We start from the raw sequence: 15,485 nt of genomic DNA, 5'->3' as shown, positions 1-15,485 counted from the left end.
TTCAGTTGAGATTTACCTCCATAAAAGAGTGCATTATCATTTTAAGTACACACGATTACAATAGGCAGGTTATTATTTTTTCAGATTTGAAAAATATTGTCTAAAGTTTTCTTTTAGAGAAATCAAAATAAAGGTAAACATTTTAGCAAAGACATAGTTATCATGAATATTTCTACCGACATAGTAACAGAAAGATAATTTCATACAGAGTTTATAAAACAAACCTGGCCTCACATTTTCTGACGCTGTATACTACTGGCCTTGGCATAGTTTACAGTTAAAGGAAAACAGAAATAACCATAAAAAATGTTAAGATGCCTTATTATATTCAATTGTCTCACACTTGGCTGATATCAATGCCGTTCTCATACCACAAAATTTCCAAATTGATGCAAAACTGATTCCTTACCTGGAAAAATCCCATTAAAACTGTGAAGATACCAAGTCGAACATGGGGACATTATGTTCCCACATTATGACCACAGGATACTCTCAGGCAGTAAAAACCTATGCACCAAAGCCAGTTTTCTGCGTGTACTCAAGAGGTTTCTAAAAAGTGAATTCGATATGTACGTTCATTCTCCTCTGGACTCCAGAAGGGATCAAAAGCATAGTTTCAGACACTCAAGTTCCCAGAATTTGACCAAATGAAAGATGTATACTGCTAGCCACAAACTTGTGGCCTTTTAGGGGTCATAATGCAAAATTTATGAGATGTTCTTTGTGAGACATAAGGTTTGCAACTACTGTTTCAATAAAGGAGTAAAAGTTGTATGTAACAATACGACAAAACTGAAGCCTGCCAAGAGAGTATACTACTTGTTTCGTATGTTATTTTTTGCCACCACTTGATATCTTGAATTTCTTCAGCACCTTTTTTTTAAAGAACAACAACAACAAAAATCATACCCCTCCATTTACTATTAAAATAATTCTATAGAAACTACAGAAATATATTACCATAATTCTGGTAGTAACATTTCCTGGATACCAAAGTTCACGTAAAAATAAAGTGTTTTTTATAATTTTTCTACACATACAGCTAATAAGTCACTTAGTAGCCAACAGGAATTCATTATAAACAAAGGAATACTAGAAGTATTCATATTGCCATTATTAATGACAGTAGCAGCTATACTAGACGTTTCTGATTATCAACCTAACCCAAAACCTCTTCTAGAAAAAACGTCCACTGCCCACTGTTATTATTATCTGTTATTGTCTGGTGACCATCTTGGTATTGAGTGACTACACATCCCACCTGGGTTACATTCCATCATTGTTAGGGTCAGCAGTCAATCAAATTCTCTCTCCAGCAAGTTAAAAATAAGTAACAGTGAAACATTTATCAGTTAACTCTGGAGAGCTAAGCAAAAAAGGTCTTGGAATATCAGGAAATGCAGACACTACTTTGGGTCGTGTGCAAAATAATGAGTATGTCTAAGGAGGCAGACTCCTCTATACGCCAAGTATTGTACTATGCACTGGGGATCCAGCAATAAATAAAATGGACGTGGTCTTTCCTCTAAGAAGCAGGAGAGTGACATGTATAATGATACATCATGATATGTACCATACAAGAGAAATAAAACTTACAATGAGGGATTATATGAAGGGGATCTCATTTAATCTGGATTGTTAAGGAAAAGTTAACAGTGACATTTAAGCAAATGGATAAGCAGAGTAGAAAAGCAAAGAACTTTCCAGGCTGTGGAAATAGCATGTGTGAAACACCTGAGGAGAGAGGAGTTTGGATCATTCTGGACAGGAAAGGCTTGATAACCGCTGAGCAGTGAGGTGAGCCAGGGTCTCGCTGATGCCAAGCCTGGAAGGCCGTAGAAAGGTCTGCATTTTACAACGCAAGGAGTGTCTGCTAAAGACCTTTAAACAGAAAAAAGGGAAAAGACATCCAGAGGGAAGAAGGGAATGTCCTCTGGGTCCCACGGGGCCTGTGTTTCCTTTAGCTTTTCTTTATGTCTTCATTCGACTTCTTCCTCTACTTAAGTTTCTGTTCTTTTGCCCAAAAAAATATCAATACTAACAATGTGATTTTATACACATTATGAATTAATATGGAAGTTAACTAATTATGGAAGGAATGCAACAGAGATGACATCAAGCAAGAAATCAGTTAATCCAAAAGCCCCAGATTCTCCAGTGTTACAGGAAAAGTGCTGGGGCCTAGAAATAAGAACGAGGTTATTCTGAGCTCAGAGTCACAAAATTGTAGGTAGATATTTTAATAAGAATAGTTACACACACACACACACACACACACATCGATTATGATGGGCAGAGTAACTGTTTTACAGATAGAAGAGAATATAATAATCAAGACCAAAAGGGTCCATCTAAACCTAAAATGTAGCATAAGAAAGCTTGATAGACAATTTAGCTGATTTTAATTGTCAGTACTTTGTCTTACTTAAAGATTTGCCCAATGTCCTGTATGAGTTCTAAAAATAAATCCACATTTGGAAAGTTAGGGGAAAAAACATATTCACAAATTTGTTCCTGGCAGTTCTAAGTCAATAGAAGAGTGGTAAAATGTTATTTCAGATTCAATTGACTCATAGACCAAAAAAAAAAACAAAAATAAAAACAAATGTGAATTACTCTGATCTTTCTAATACTATGATTCTTCCGGAAGCCTTCAAGTATTTGTAATTTAAAGATTAAGTTATCTATGCACAGATATTGAGAGATATGTATGCTTTACATACATGGTTGCCACCACTACATATTTAAAGAGGGTAACTTCTCATAACAAAAGGTAAAACCAAATAATGTGAGTTTGCACTCAATAGTTATGTGAATGTCTCTTATCCAATCTACTCTGCAGAATTTAAGGTGAGAACTATAATTTAGCCACTTTCCTTCCAGGTAAATTACCACAGGTCAAATTTCTTACATCTGTGATGCTCACCACAGCGTGCAGTTACTGCCAATTAACAGCCAGAGATTAACTGTTGGAAGTGTCACATAAGAGCTGTAGTAGAAAACATTTTAAACACAGAACCACATTTATGCATTTAACAGCTGTGTCCGTCTAACAGTGCAGATTTTCACTATATTTTGCCATATGGTAACGAGGATCATTTCCACTTAAAAATATTACCAGGGCTTCCCCGATAGCGCAGTGGTTGAGAGTCCGCATGCCGATGCAGGGGACGCGGGTTCGTGCCCCGGTCCGGGAAGATCCCACATGCCGCGGAGCGGCTAGGCCCGTGAGCCATGGCCGCTGAGCCTGAGCGTTCGGAGCCTGTGCTCCGCAACGGGAGAGGCCACAACAGTGAGAGGCCCGCGTACCGCAAAAAAAAAAAAAAAAAAAATTACCAAAGGTCTTCCCTGGTGACACAGTGGTTAAGAATCCGCCTGCCAACGCAGGGGACACAGGTTCGAGCCCTGGTCCGGGAAGATCCCACATGCCGCAGAGCAACTAAGCCCGTGTGCCACAACTACTGAGCCTACGCTCTAGAGCCCGTGAGCCACAACTACTGAGCCCGCGAGCCACAGCTACCGAAGCCCGCGCACCTAGAGCCTATGCTCCGCAACAAGAGAAGCCACCGCAATGAGAAACCTGTGCACCGCAATGAAGAGTAACTCCTGCTCGCTGCAACTAGAGAAAGCCCGCACGCATCAACGAAGACCCAACGCAGCCAAAAATAAATATAATAAAAAAAAAAAAAATTACCAAAAATTGACACCCTAGAGCAATATCACCATTTTAATTTTGAAACTACACATTCACAGCCATGTTTGTTATTCTCCTGTTACTGCATTTCCTATCTGCCTTAATTCTAGTGAAAAAACTTAACAGATTTAAAAAAAAATTTTAATTAGTGTCAACCAGATCAAACACAAATATTACGATAGGAAACCTATGGAATATGACCTGGCAATGAAGAAGCAGGATGTAAAATCTGGGTTACATAAAACTGCAGGGGCCACGGAGACCGGGACCTGCTTTTGTTCATGGGGTTTAGGGATTTTCCTGTATTCCAAAAGAGCTAATTCCTACTTCCTATCTCGCCTTTTTTTCCGGGAACTCTTTGTTGATATAGAATTACTCCTAAAGAACAAAAGTTGCCTGCCAATTTTTATGTTATTCTAATTGCTGTAATAATCTATTACCTTGATTTTACAGTAGGGCAGGGTGCTGTGGAAATTTTCACATATACATTTAACAAGAAGCTAAATAAAATCTCACCTTTTTAAGTGCCAGAGCATGAGGCCCATCCACGTCAGGAAGGGCACATTGTTGCCACCAATGTGTTAGAACAACAAACAGAAAGAGTCCTTTAGTTTTTAGGTCTGTCAATCTATCACCTTTATGACCTCACTAAATCCCTTTGGCAGAACTTAAGAAGAATGGTAGTGACCAGAACGATGCCTCAGTACTGTTTGCACATTGCATACTGTATTCACTAGTATTGCCTGTGATTCTCCACTGTGTTCTGAGAATAAAGGGGCAAGGTAGTATCAACAGCTCAATCTTTAAAATACTACATTTGAAGTAGAAATGAACACTACAGATTTTCACCATTACAGGTCATATTTTCAGTTTCAGAAGAAGGCATTTCCACATTTCACAATCCCGAGTTTTAGAAAATGCATTCCTGAAGAAGCCACAATGTGCCAATATAAAAGACACAAAGTTCAAAACCTACCAAGATGTACCCTTGCTTCCCTTTTTCTAAGCCTGTGTCTTTTCAAGTAAAACACTGGAGATAAGATATAAGCAATGATAAGATTTAGGTTGATGAATCACACCACACCACCCCCCACCCCCGCCCACAGGCCACCCTAGCTACTCTGTTCCACGTGTGAAGCGTTCTCCTTTCCACTTATTGTGACTTTGCAGAGCCTTGTACCATTTAAAGTAGAATTGGAATACTGTACGTATTCCTTCCATATAGAACTTTGAGGTTTCCATATACTTAAATAACTAAATATTTGTATTAGCCTGAAGCACAGACTCTCCAAATGTCTCAAGTTGTCATTATGAAACACATTCACTTTAAATGAGTATTTAAGGTCTCAGTACATTAATCTTGGCTTTGCCATTCACTTAAGAAGTCATGACCACTTCCTTTGTCTGTGCTTCATATTTACCCATCCTTGTGATAATCATTCTCACTGAAGTACATGCAGAATTAATAATCACAAAGCATTACAAGTTATCAATGAATATTTAACTTCTATAGTCAAAGTTGCTTAGTCTTGATTGAGCTTAGAGTCCCTGTCTACAGCACATTCTGTTTTCATCCAGGCAAAATAACAAACAAACAAACATGAAACTTATTTTTTATAAGGCTACAGGTAGAGAAATTCCTCAAAAAAAAAAGTTAAAATTTCACTAGTGACAAAGCTGGGAATATAAATGGGGATTCAGTACGTTAATCACACTAAGATGAGCTATGGAATTCTTTTAAAATCTTGTCTCAGTTTACATTTCCAGATTGATTGTCTCCTATTCCTGCATAGATTAACATTATTACTAATGATACTAATAGCAAAACTTCAGACAATACTATGCACCAGTTACTATTCTAAATGCTTTATGTGTATTTACTCATTTAATAATCAAATCATTCCTACGGTTAGTTATTACTACTATGCCTATTTCACAGTTGAGAAAATCAAGGCACCTATAAGACACCTCATTTGAGTTTACACATCTAGTAAGCGGTAGAGCTAAGATTCAAACTCAGGCATTCTGGGTCTGGAGTTCATACCCTTAACCACTATGCTACAGAATAAACGGAAAGACACACACAGATGCTCACAGGCACTCACGTGAAAGGGCTCTGGACAGGGAGCTAAAAAGGTTACGCTTGGTAGAAGAAAGCAGGGAATGTCTCTGGGCTTCAACCTTCTCACTGGAGAAGTAAACCAACTACACAATACTATTTTAAGGCGTAATCTAATCCTACCATTTATGATTCAAAGATTCAGTCTGTAACATACAGCCTTTTCACTTTTGACTGACATAACTCAATAATTAATTCAGGTATTCATATGTTTCAAGGAAAATGCTAACAGAGAATGAAAAATTACCCTTAGGAAATCAAGAAACAGCAGTAGCATGAGTAGAGGAATAAGAATTTCACCTCATATATATCATGTTTGAGTCTCCTGGAACATTCTTAAGAAAGTTTCCCTGAGGTCTTTCTATCTCTTCTAGAAGGTACCAGATGATAACAATTTTTGGAAAACAAACTAGCAAACCAAGTAAATGAACTACATGTTGTTCCTTCACATCAGTACACAAAACTCCTTTTGAGTTACACTTATCTATACCAGAAGTTAAAAGCACTTTTCATGGAGCCAAGCCACAATACCTAAATAGTGTCATGGAATACTCTGAGATTATGAAAACATTCATCTTTCAGTGCCAATCAAAATACATGCCAGTTGGTAATACATGCTTCCAAATAAATAGTATTGCCAAATTCGTTCTATAAAATGCATTCACAGGTATATGAGGGTGAACTGTAAATGCATTTTGATCTCATACATATTCCCTTGTCACCTGGCTTAATTTTATAAAGCCGCTATTTCCTTATTTCCAACCTTGTGACTCCCTTGTTGCAAATCACTGTCACAGATAATTGTTGCCTATTCATGAAGTTACCTTTCTTCTAATTTGAAAATAGCTTACCTACTTTTATAATTACTCTTTTAGTTAAAATAATTTTTTAAAATTGCCATCCTTTAGTCAACTGTATACAAGAATAATTCTGCTGGACAAAATGATCACTAAGCAAGCCCCTGTTCTTAAATATGGATAAACATCTGACATATTCACAAATTACAATTATTGCCATTATAAAACTACAGATTTACTCAATGCATCCATATAAAAATGACAATGAACTTCAAAGTTAATTAGCTAACATATAAAAAAATCTAACAATATTCAAACTAAAATGATCAAAACAAGTTTATTAGAATTTTTGCTTTCTTAAATTCTTCACATATAAACTGTCACTGTATGCTGACAATCAACTTCACACTCAAAGTTCCAAACTAGACTGCACTTAATTCTTAATTGCTAGAGAAAACAGAAACTTTGCATCCCTTCTAAAACTATTCTAACACACTATCGAGAAAGCGTTGCCATGATACAGAAAGTAGTAAAATTACAGAGCCGTTGGAGGATGGGGGTTGCAAATGTTTAGCCACTGAACTTCTGCCCTGAACTTTCCCTTCGGTGATAAAAACCACGAAACCAGCCATTAACGGAGCCCCCTGTCAGCACTGTACTGTGGGGCACTGGTCTTCTTACCCCTCGTGTGCATAGACAGAAGAATAAGCAAGGCAATGTGAAGCTGCCAGTTTAGTTCGTCCAGCCAACCCATTGCAGCAGGAGAGTCGTCAATGTGACCCGCCTGTTTAAGCCTCCTGTCTCTTGCCTTTCCTTCTTTCAACTGAGTCTCCTCTGCTGCCACTCCTGTCAGAGCTTCCGGCAAGCCTGCAGCAAGCCCTAGACAGGACCGTGAAAGACAAGCCTGTTACAAACTGGTTCTGTCACCACGGAGACTTCAACTGATCACCTCGTGGGGAGGACAACAAAGGGCGGTGAGGACCCCGAGCCAGACTGTTTTCTTAAGAAAGGAGCCTGACCCAGCTGCCCACACAACGGCCAGCACAGGCGGGACTTTGCTCTGTACTGGCCACGCCAAAGTCCCCGCACCTCCCGGGCAGCTGTGGAGAGATTCCAGAGCGACACACACCTATGCTTCGCCGACATGCAATTACTTATTTCTTCTGCTAAGGTTTTTTTTTTCTCTGCTAAGGATTGTAAGTCCGTGGGAATTGTAGACAGACAAGGAGAAATACATTTTTTTTCTTTGATAAAATGATAGAAATATTGCAACACATCCAAATGTTACGGCATTTTCTCACATGACCTCAACATTTAAATAATGAGGCAAATGCCTTTGAATCAAATGCACAGATACAAAAAAGGGTCACTTGTAAAAAGCCATCCTTAATGAATATTTCAGTTAGGCTACTCACTTAAATTAATTAATTTGAAATGACTACAGTTTGAAGTTTCCTACATAGAAAAAAAAGAAGTACTGTGAACTGAACCAATTTTATTATGTGAATAAAACCAAGGTAAGTTATTCAATTTTTTTAGATGTTAATTATAATTGTGCCTCAATGTAAGCTATGAACATTCTGTAATATTTTAATTTTCCATGAGATTCTGAGTGACCGTTTCCAGTACGAAAGAACATCTTAAAGGGCTATTGGTTTGACTCTGGGAACTATCGATAATAAAAGAACAGCAAGAAATATAAATGAATTGTCAGTGTGTGTAGAAACTACACTATCACCACAGACAGATACAAACAGAAGTACTTACTAAACCTAATCCATTTGCATGACAAAGGATTTATGAGTATGAGAGCAGAGACATAGCTCCGTGGTTATATCTAAGGTAGCATGAAAATGTGTTTACTTGAAATTTTGAGAATTATTTTCTTGGAAAAAAAAATCTCTGCTCGCTTCTCCTTTTTAAGAGACACGCCTACCCCTCCACACACACACCAGCACCTCGCAGCACTACCCTAGTAGGTGGCATTCAAATCTATTCTCCAGTTTAAAGTAGTTCAACAACTGCTTTTTAGGATTTAACCAATACTACTATCAATCCAACACCCTCAACTCAGTTTCATGAGATGGAATTTAACAGAAATATAGTATTTTTAATCACATAAAAATTTTTGGAATATCCTAAGTTTAGACTACACATTTTGCATTTCACAGAATCCATGAAACTTACTTGTCAGGAAAATAAAAGTTGGGGGTGCTAAATGAGGTAGTCTTTAGCTAAGAAGGGAAACTGAGGCATACTAAAATGAATAAGAGTGATCAGGAACAGACGGGCAACATAAGTGAACCCCAGACAAAAACCCAGCTCTACTGCTTGAATCTCTTGTTCAAACCTTCTATATTTGGCTCAGGGCCACATCACAACATGGCTCCACTGCCAATCTGGAACCTGGCCTTGAGCTCCAGGGCCAATAGTGAACAGCTAAAATGTGGACAGCTCTCGTTGCTCATACTTTCCCAATATGGGCATCCATAAACGGTTCACAGCATAAAGAGAGAATAGTTTCTCTCTCTCCAGAATCCTAATTCAGTTCAAAGCAATCCATATCAGCAACTATTTCTAATTTTGTACTACGTGCTAGCTGAAGTACATGCACTCAAGAAGTTTACAATACCACAGAAAAAGTAATATATATGTAATAGAGAACTAAGTAAAAAAAATAACCTATTTTAAGATGAAGTGTCTTCAAATGGAATAAAGATAGAAAATTGGAGTAAGGGATGGATTAGACTGGGCCAAAACTTGGAGGCAGAGCTGAATGCTAAAATATGAATTGAATTTATACAGAGATAGAGGAGATGAAAAGAGAGGAGATTATGTGAGCAAGGACTAGAGGTAGGATTAAATACTTCATTTGTGCAACAACATGAGAAGAAAAATCTTACTGGAGCAGACAGCACCTATCAGTAAATGGTTGGAGAGAAAGCTAGACAGAGTGGAACCAGATTGTGCCGGACTCCGAATGCAGGTTACAACGTTTAGGCTATATTATATAAATAACTAAAAGGCTTTTGAGCATGGACTGGCTTAATGAATTTTTTTTAAAAAAAAGGTTTAAGATTTCAGAATATAGGATGAGTCTCTGAACCTAAACTTCCAACTACGTGAGTAGAAGTCAAAATTATTGATAGAAGTGTGAGGAGAGGTTTCCACTTAGTCAAACTTTTTGGTAATACAGATTTCTTCTTCTCACTTATACTACTATGAAATTCAAGAGGTAACCCTATTAATTCCCTTTAACATATGCTGCGTGCCAACAATGAAGGAGATGTTCTATAAAATGCATAATTAGATTCCAGACAAATAGGCTCAAAAGACCTTTAAAAAAATCATATAATGTAGATCAGAAATCTGACTTAGCAAAAAAAAAAGAAAATCCAGATTTGCGTGCGATTTAGCGCACTCACCTTAAAATCCACACCAAATGAGGCTTCAAAGAAAGCTCTGAGAGAGTATTAAAAGAAAGGTCACAATTTGAATATATACACGTGCGAGGGGCAAGAAAGAGAAAAGGAAGACTACAGATAGTACTACCAATATGAATACGACATGCCATTGCTATATATCATTTGTAGAATTCTTACACAGACCCACTCATTCTAAGTTGACGGAGCCCCTGTTGTAAAGTAGAGAGAGACTCTGTGCTATCTGTATAATCTTGAGCAAATTACTTAAGCTCTCTGGTCTATAATCTGCTCATTACCTAACTGTTAAAATTGTTATACGGATTAGACAAGTAAATGAACAAAAACTACTGAGTACAGTGCCCAGAACATAGGAGGGCATCAGGAAACGGTCAATTTCCTGACAACTCTCACTAATCACTCTTCTGCCCCTTGACCAAAAAACCCTTATTAACAATTATCTTCCTTAATGTAACATTTGCCAAATTGTTCCTGTCATAAATAATGTGATCACTAAAACAAGGACACATTTTTAAAGTTCATATTATACCCGGAAAGACAAATATTTATTTAATAACTTTATTTTTATTTCATTTATTAAATTATCATATAATTGAAGCAGAAATATATGAAACAGCTTTAAAGTATGAGACTACCTTTTTAACAATATCGATCTGTGACTTATTTCCACACAGGACCCTCCGTATATACATACATATATGATTTTATGTATATCTACAGCTTTTTAAACTGTATTTGGGGGACTGTGTCTAGTGAATGGGATACAAGAACATTAAACAGTACCTGCCTTTAGGACAAAACCTACCCTGTAATGGGTGAAGACAAACATATAATCAAATAATGACAAGGCAATACAGTGACGGCCTGCTATGCTGAGGGGATGTGGAAAGTACAGCACATAAACAAAGATTAATTCTGGCCGGGGATGGGGACTGGACTTGTGGGGAAGAGGCATTTGAACTAGCTCTTCAAAGATAAGTAGGAATTCACTGGGTGAAGAGAGGGCAAAGGAATCCCAAGCAAAGAGAACAGACAGTACAGACATTTATGAGCAAAAAAAGAGCAATGTTTGCAGAGAACATGAGATACCGGATATGCCTGGAGAGCAGAGAAACTGGGCTAGAAAAGCAGACTGGGAGATGTTGGGAAGGAAGGGCCTTACAGCTCTTAATTTGATTTTGGTTTTATCCTACATACATAGGAAGCAATGCCTTGGTTTCTGGAGGGGGCGTCTGAACAGTTTCCATTGTGTGAAATGACTGCAACTACTTCTTGAAGCTGATTACATGTCAAAAGAAACTAGTAACGTTTTTGAGATAAGGTGAAGAATATCTTCCTTTTATATACGAAAATGCAACAGTATCCTTAATAGTCTTCATGAGAAAAATAAGGTGAGTGCTATTTTCTTTAATACTTGAAGATTTCTGCTAATATTGTTTGGAACAACATTTGCTTTTAAGTTAAACTTCTGTTCAAACACAGGCACATAAAAACAACTGTTATTTCCTTGTTCCTATTAGAACATTTTACCATCCTCTAGAATTTTGCAGTAAAACAGTTTTCAAACTTTCATACTAGTTGTGCAAAGGATAGAAAAACGTGTTCAGAATTGTACTGGTTAATCCGTATTGTTGTTCTCATTTTCAGCTATACACTATTTACATAATGATATAAAAAGTTACTCCATTACCGGAGAAAAAATAAACAACAGAACTCAAGTGTACAAAAAGCTTTATTCCTGACTTGGAGTTTACAAATGCCACGACTCCAGGCTGCTTCGGGCTGCCTCCTGCCTCCCCACCCCGTTCCGATCTGCAATCTTCCACATCACTGGTCATTAACAGCCCAAGCTCCCTTCAGCTACACAGTGAAAGACCACCACATCATTACAAATAAACAATCCCTTCCTCCCTCCAAGGAGTGACACATTATTCTGAGCACGTCTTCTCTCTGCTTTCGCTGCTCTGCCAAGGTCCCCCGTGAGCGGGAAGGGGTAAAAAGAGAGAAAAAATATCCCACAACTTGTCTAAAGCATGTAGAGGATGATTTGTGCTCTTACTTACGGGATAGGATTGTCACTGTTGATCTGCTCTCAGGCCTAGATTACGTGTGATAAGGGCTGACCTTCTTTAAGTATTCACACATTATGCACTCATGGAGAGCAGGCAGGACACGAAAGTCCTTCAGATGTTCTGGACATCAATCAAGTGCACAGCATGGAGCCTGCCAAACTTTTCTTCCATTTACTCAGGGAGAGGAAGGGGGAGCCCAAGACAGACTTAATAAAGTTTAAAGCTCTGCCACAGTATATTTGGGGAGACCATTGTTATTAAAAGGGTGCTATTTGAAAAAAAATTCTCTATAGTTACCACTAGCAACAAAAAAATTCACACACAAATAAAAAGAGACAACCAGATTTCACTTCAGCTTTAAAACTTCAAAACCTTTACTTATAAACCAGGTTTCAATGACTTTAGCAGACTGATTTTTTTTGAAATAACTGTTCAATAAGGATATATATAAAAAATTAAAAATATGAATTTTTATAACAACCATCATCACAACCTTTTTGAGGCATCTGTAAAAGTAGTAGAGTATTTGTTATGAAATACTCTGAACATATCTTAATGTAAACTAAACAACAATCAACTGCATAAACCTTTTTTACCTAATACACATATGATTATTATTAATAGGCTACAGCCCCAATATTAGGAAATAGACATGATAATATCTTCTGATATACGTTTTCAATGTTGGTCTTTTATCACTGCTACTCCCCACAACTCATTAAAGGTACTTGAGACAGCTTTTGAAAGAGAACAAATAAGCCCAAACTTCATTGTCCTGAAACGCCGCAACACTGGGTACTTAGAGCGCATAATTTGAACATCAGCACAATCAAACCCATTAGAGCAAGATGTTTCATGGAATTTTCTAACAGAATGATATCTCAAACCTAAGACAGTATTTACCTAGAGACCGAAGAGTTCTTTTTTAAAGCTCATGTCAGCCCGTGAACATAACAAGGATGTGTATAGACTGCATACAAGATAAGAAGACTAGACACAAAAAGCAATCAACGGTAGAAGAGAATTAAAGGCAACTTATACAATTAAACTACCAATGAAAATTAACAGTGAATTTACCAAAACAAAACAAACTTCCAGACTGCCCCAGGACTCCTAAACCCCATACAGGCATAATTCTGTTCAGGTAATACCTGGTTTTGGTGTGATTCAACTAAAGGCTAATAAAGTCACACTTGTACACTAGTAATAGGGAACCAGGTAATACATAAAATCTGAGATTATTCTCTATGTCATTCACTATAGAGAGATCCATCACCTGGTCAACAGGATTATCTCAGGCCAGAAGCTAAAATTGAATGGGAGGGTGATGTCTTGACAGGAGCTGGAAAGTAAGGAACGCAGAGATGATAAATAGGTTATTTCTAGATAGATTATAGGATGCTGTTGCTAATGATGACACATGCCACTTGGCAAGCTTTCACTGTGTAGGCACTATGCTATGTACTAACATACACCGCCTCACTGACCCGCACTGCCTCACGTGCAGCATGCAGTATCGTTCCCATTTACAGATGAGAAGACTGAGTGTGCCTGAGCCAAGGAGGCCTGGAACTAGTTACGGGTAGATAAGATCAGACACCAGTACTTCCTTAGCTAGGGACCCATATGCTTCTGCTCTGCAAGAAATAACTGGGGCAGAAACAAGCCATTCAGTAGACGGAGGACTCAGAGACACTGGGGCTGATGAGATTCATTCAGGGAACATGACTGCCAGAAATGCTACAGGCTAGAGCAAAAGAGGGGTGAGATACCCTCAATCCCAAACCTGTCAATTCAGAGGAGGGGGACAACTGACAGGGACAACAGACACTCTGGGAGCCACAGCAGTGAATTCAGAGGTCCAGTAAGAGATGCAACTTTCCCCTAGCATGTATTAGTGGTTTATAAAAAGTATATTAATAATAATTTTAAAACATATATTGTCATTCATTTAAAGCAGTGTCTTGTATATCTTTTTAACTCTTCCAGCAGCCCTTCAATGCAGGTATTATCAACCAGTGAAGTGACTAAGGTGAGTGGAGCGCCTCAGAATTCCGGGAAGAGTTGTCTCCCTTGAGTCGACCTGTGCTTTAGCAGGTATAGTGAAGCAACTCCGCGGACTCGGTAGAAAGAAAAAGTAGATGAGCAAAGTCACCAGAACTATGTAACATACTCCTCTCTCCACCAGATGAGTCTGAGGTTGTTTTAACAAAAGAGGCTGTTTTCTTCACACCATGAGAAGGCTGCTGAGAAGATCTACTTTGCCCCACTTACAAGGAACTGTGTGAGAAAAGGGCTTTTGTTGTTTAACTCTTTGGCCCCGGACTCTTCGGTATTAAAGTTATGCACCAGGTAAAATAATGAACCACAGAAGCCACTAACTTGTCTTACCTGAAGCTCTATTCCAAAGGATATTATCTTCTTTAACAAATTAGTGCTAAAGCACCCCTAAGCAGAAAATAAAAACCTCTAGTACTTCTCCGTATCTCTTCCTAGCCATTACAAAAACCTGAACACAGTTTCCATTAAAAATCAATTCTTGGACTTCCCTGGTGGCGCAGTGGTTAAGAGTCTGCCTGCCAGTGCAGGGGACACGGGTTCAAGCTCTAGGCCGGGAAGATCCCACGTGCGAAGGGCAAATAAGCCTGTGCGCCACAACTACTGAGCCCACGTGCCACAACTACTGAAGCCCACACACCTAGAGCCCGTGCTCCTCAACAAGAGAAGCCACCACAATGAGAAGCCCACGCACCACATCGAAGAGTAGCCCCCTGCTCACCACAAAGAGAGAAAGCCCACGCACAGCAACGGAGACCCAACACAGCCAAAAATAAGTAATAAATAAATTTATTTTTAAAAAAATTAAAAATCAGTTTGTAAAGAGGATTAATATCACTCTACTCTTATTTCGTCCTAGAGTCAATTGTGCATTAATTTCATGCAAATCCAACTTGAACTGATATTAAATAAATTGAAAATTGATTTAAGGCCCATTAAGATGACCAATCTGATTTAAACAGTCGCCGAAATTTCCACTCTGAGTCTTCAATGTATCTCATTAGCGCCTCCACCGAAGGACGTGTAAGAAAAGAAGGGAAGGAGAGGAAGTTCAAAAGCAATAGCTGCTCTTTTAGAAACGCTTGTTTAAAAAGGATGTTCGATTTTTCATTAAAATGATATGTATACAATCAGAAATTGACCATTGAACAAGAAAATGTTTACTTCACTCTAAGGCAAAAAAAAAAAACCATATAAATTATTCATCATAGTTTATCTTCTGCCTCTTCAGTAAAGAATCTTGCCTCGCTTTGCATCTGTTACTAACATTATCTCTTTGTATTGGTTTTTATATTATCTCTT

At 38.1% G+C, this 15,485-nt stretch overlaps 1 protein-coding gene across 2 annotated transcripts in view; it reads right to left on the bottom strand.

Annotated features, from left to right (window-relative positions):
• Positions 1 to 15,485, bottom strand: part of BMPR1B (bone morphogenetic protein receptor type 1B) — a 162,211-nt gene that overhangs the window by 107,149 nt on the left and 39,577 nt on the right. The window contains exon 1 of one of the 2 annotated variants that reach the window (XM_065878319.1): positions 7,292 to 7,364. The exons of the other annotated variant lie outside the window; for it this stretch is intronic. Within the exon in view, the coding sequence (XP_065734391.1) occupies positions 7,292 to 7,364 (73 nt within the window). Of the gene's footprint in view, positions 1 to 7,291; positions 7,365 to 15,485 lie in introns of those variants that run through there. 2 annotated transcript variants of the gene reach the window in all.

The sequence above is a fragment of the Phocoena phocoena genome, chromosome 5, assembly GCF_963924675.1.
Source record: "Phocoena phocoena chromosome 5, mPhoPho1.1, whole genome shotgun sequence".
Lineage (NCBI taxonomy): Eukaryota > Metazoa > Chordata > Mammalia > Artiodactyla > Phocoenidae > Phocoena > Phocoena phocoena.
Note: the sequence above shows the minus strand (reverse complement) of the source record. Positions and strands in the feature narration are given on the sequence as shown.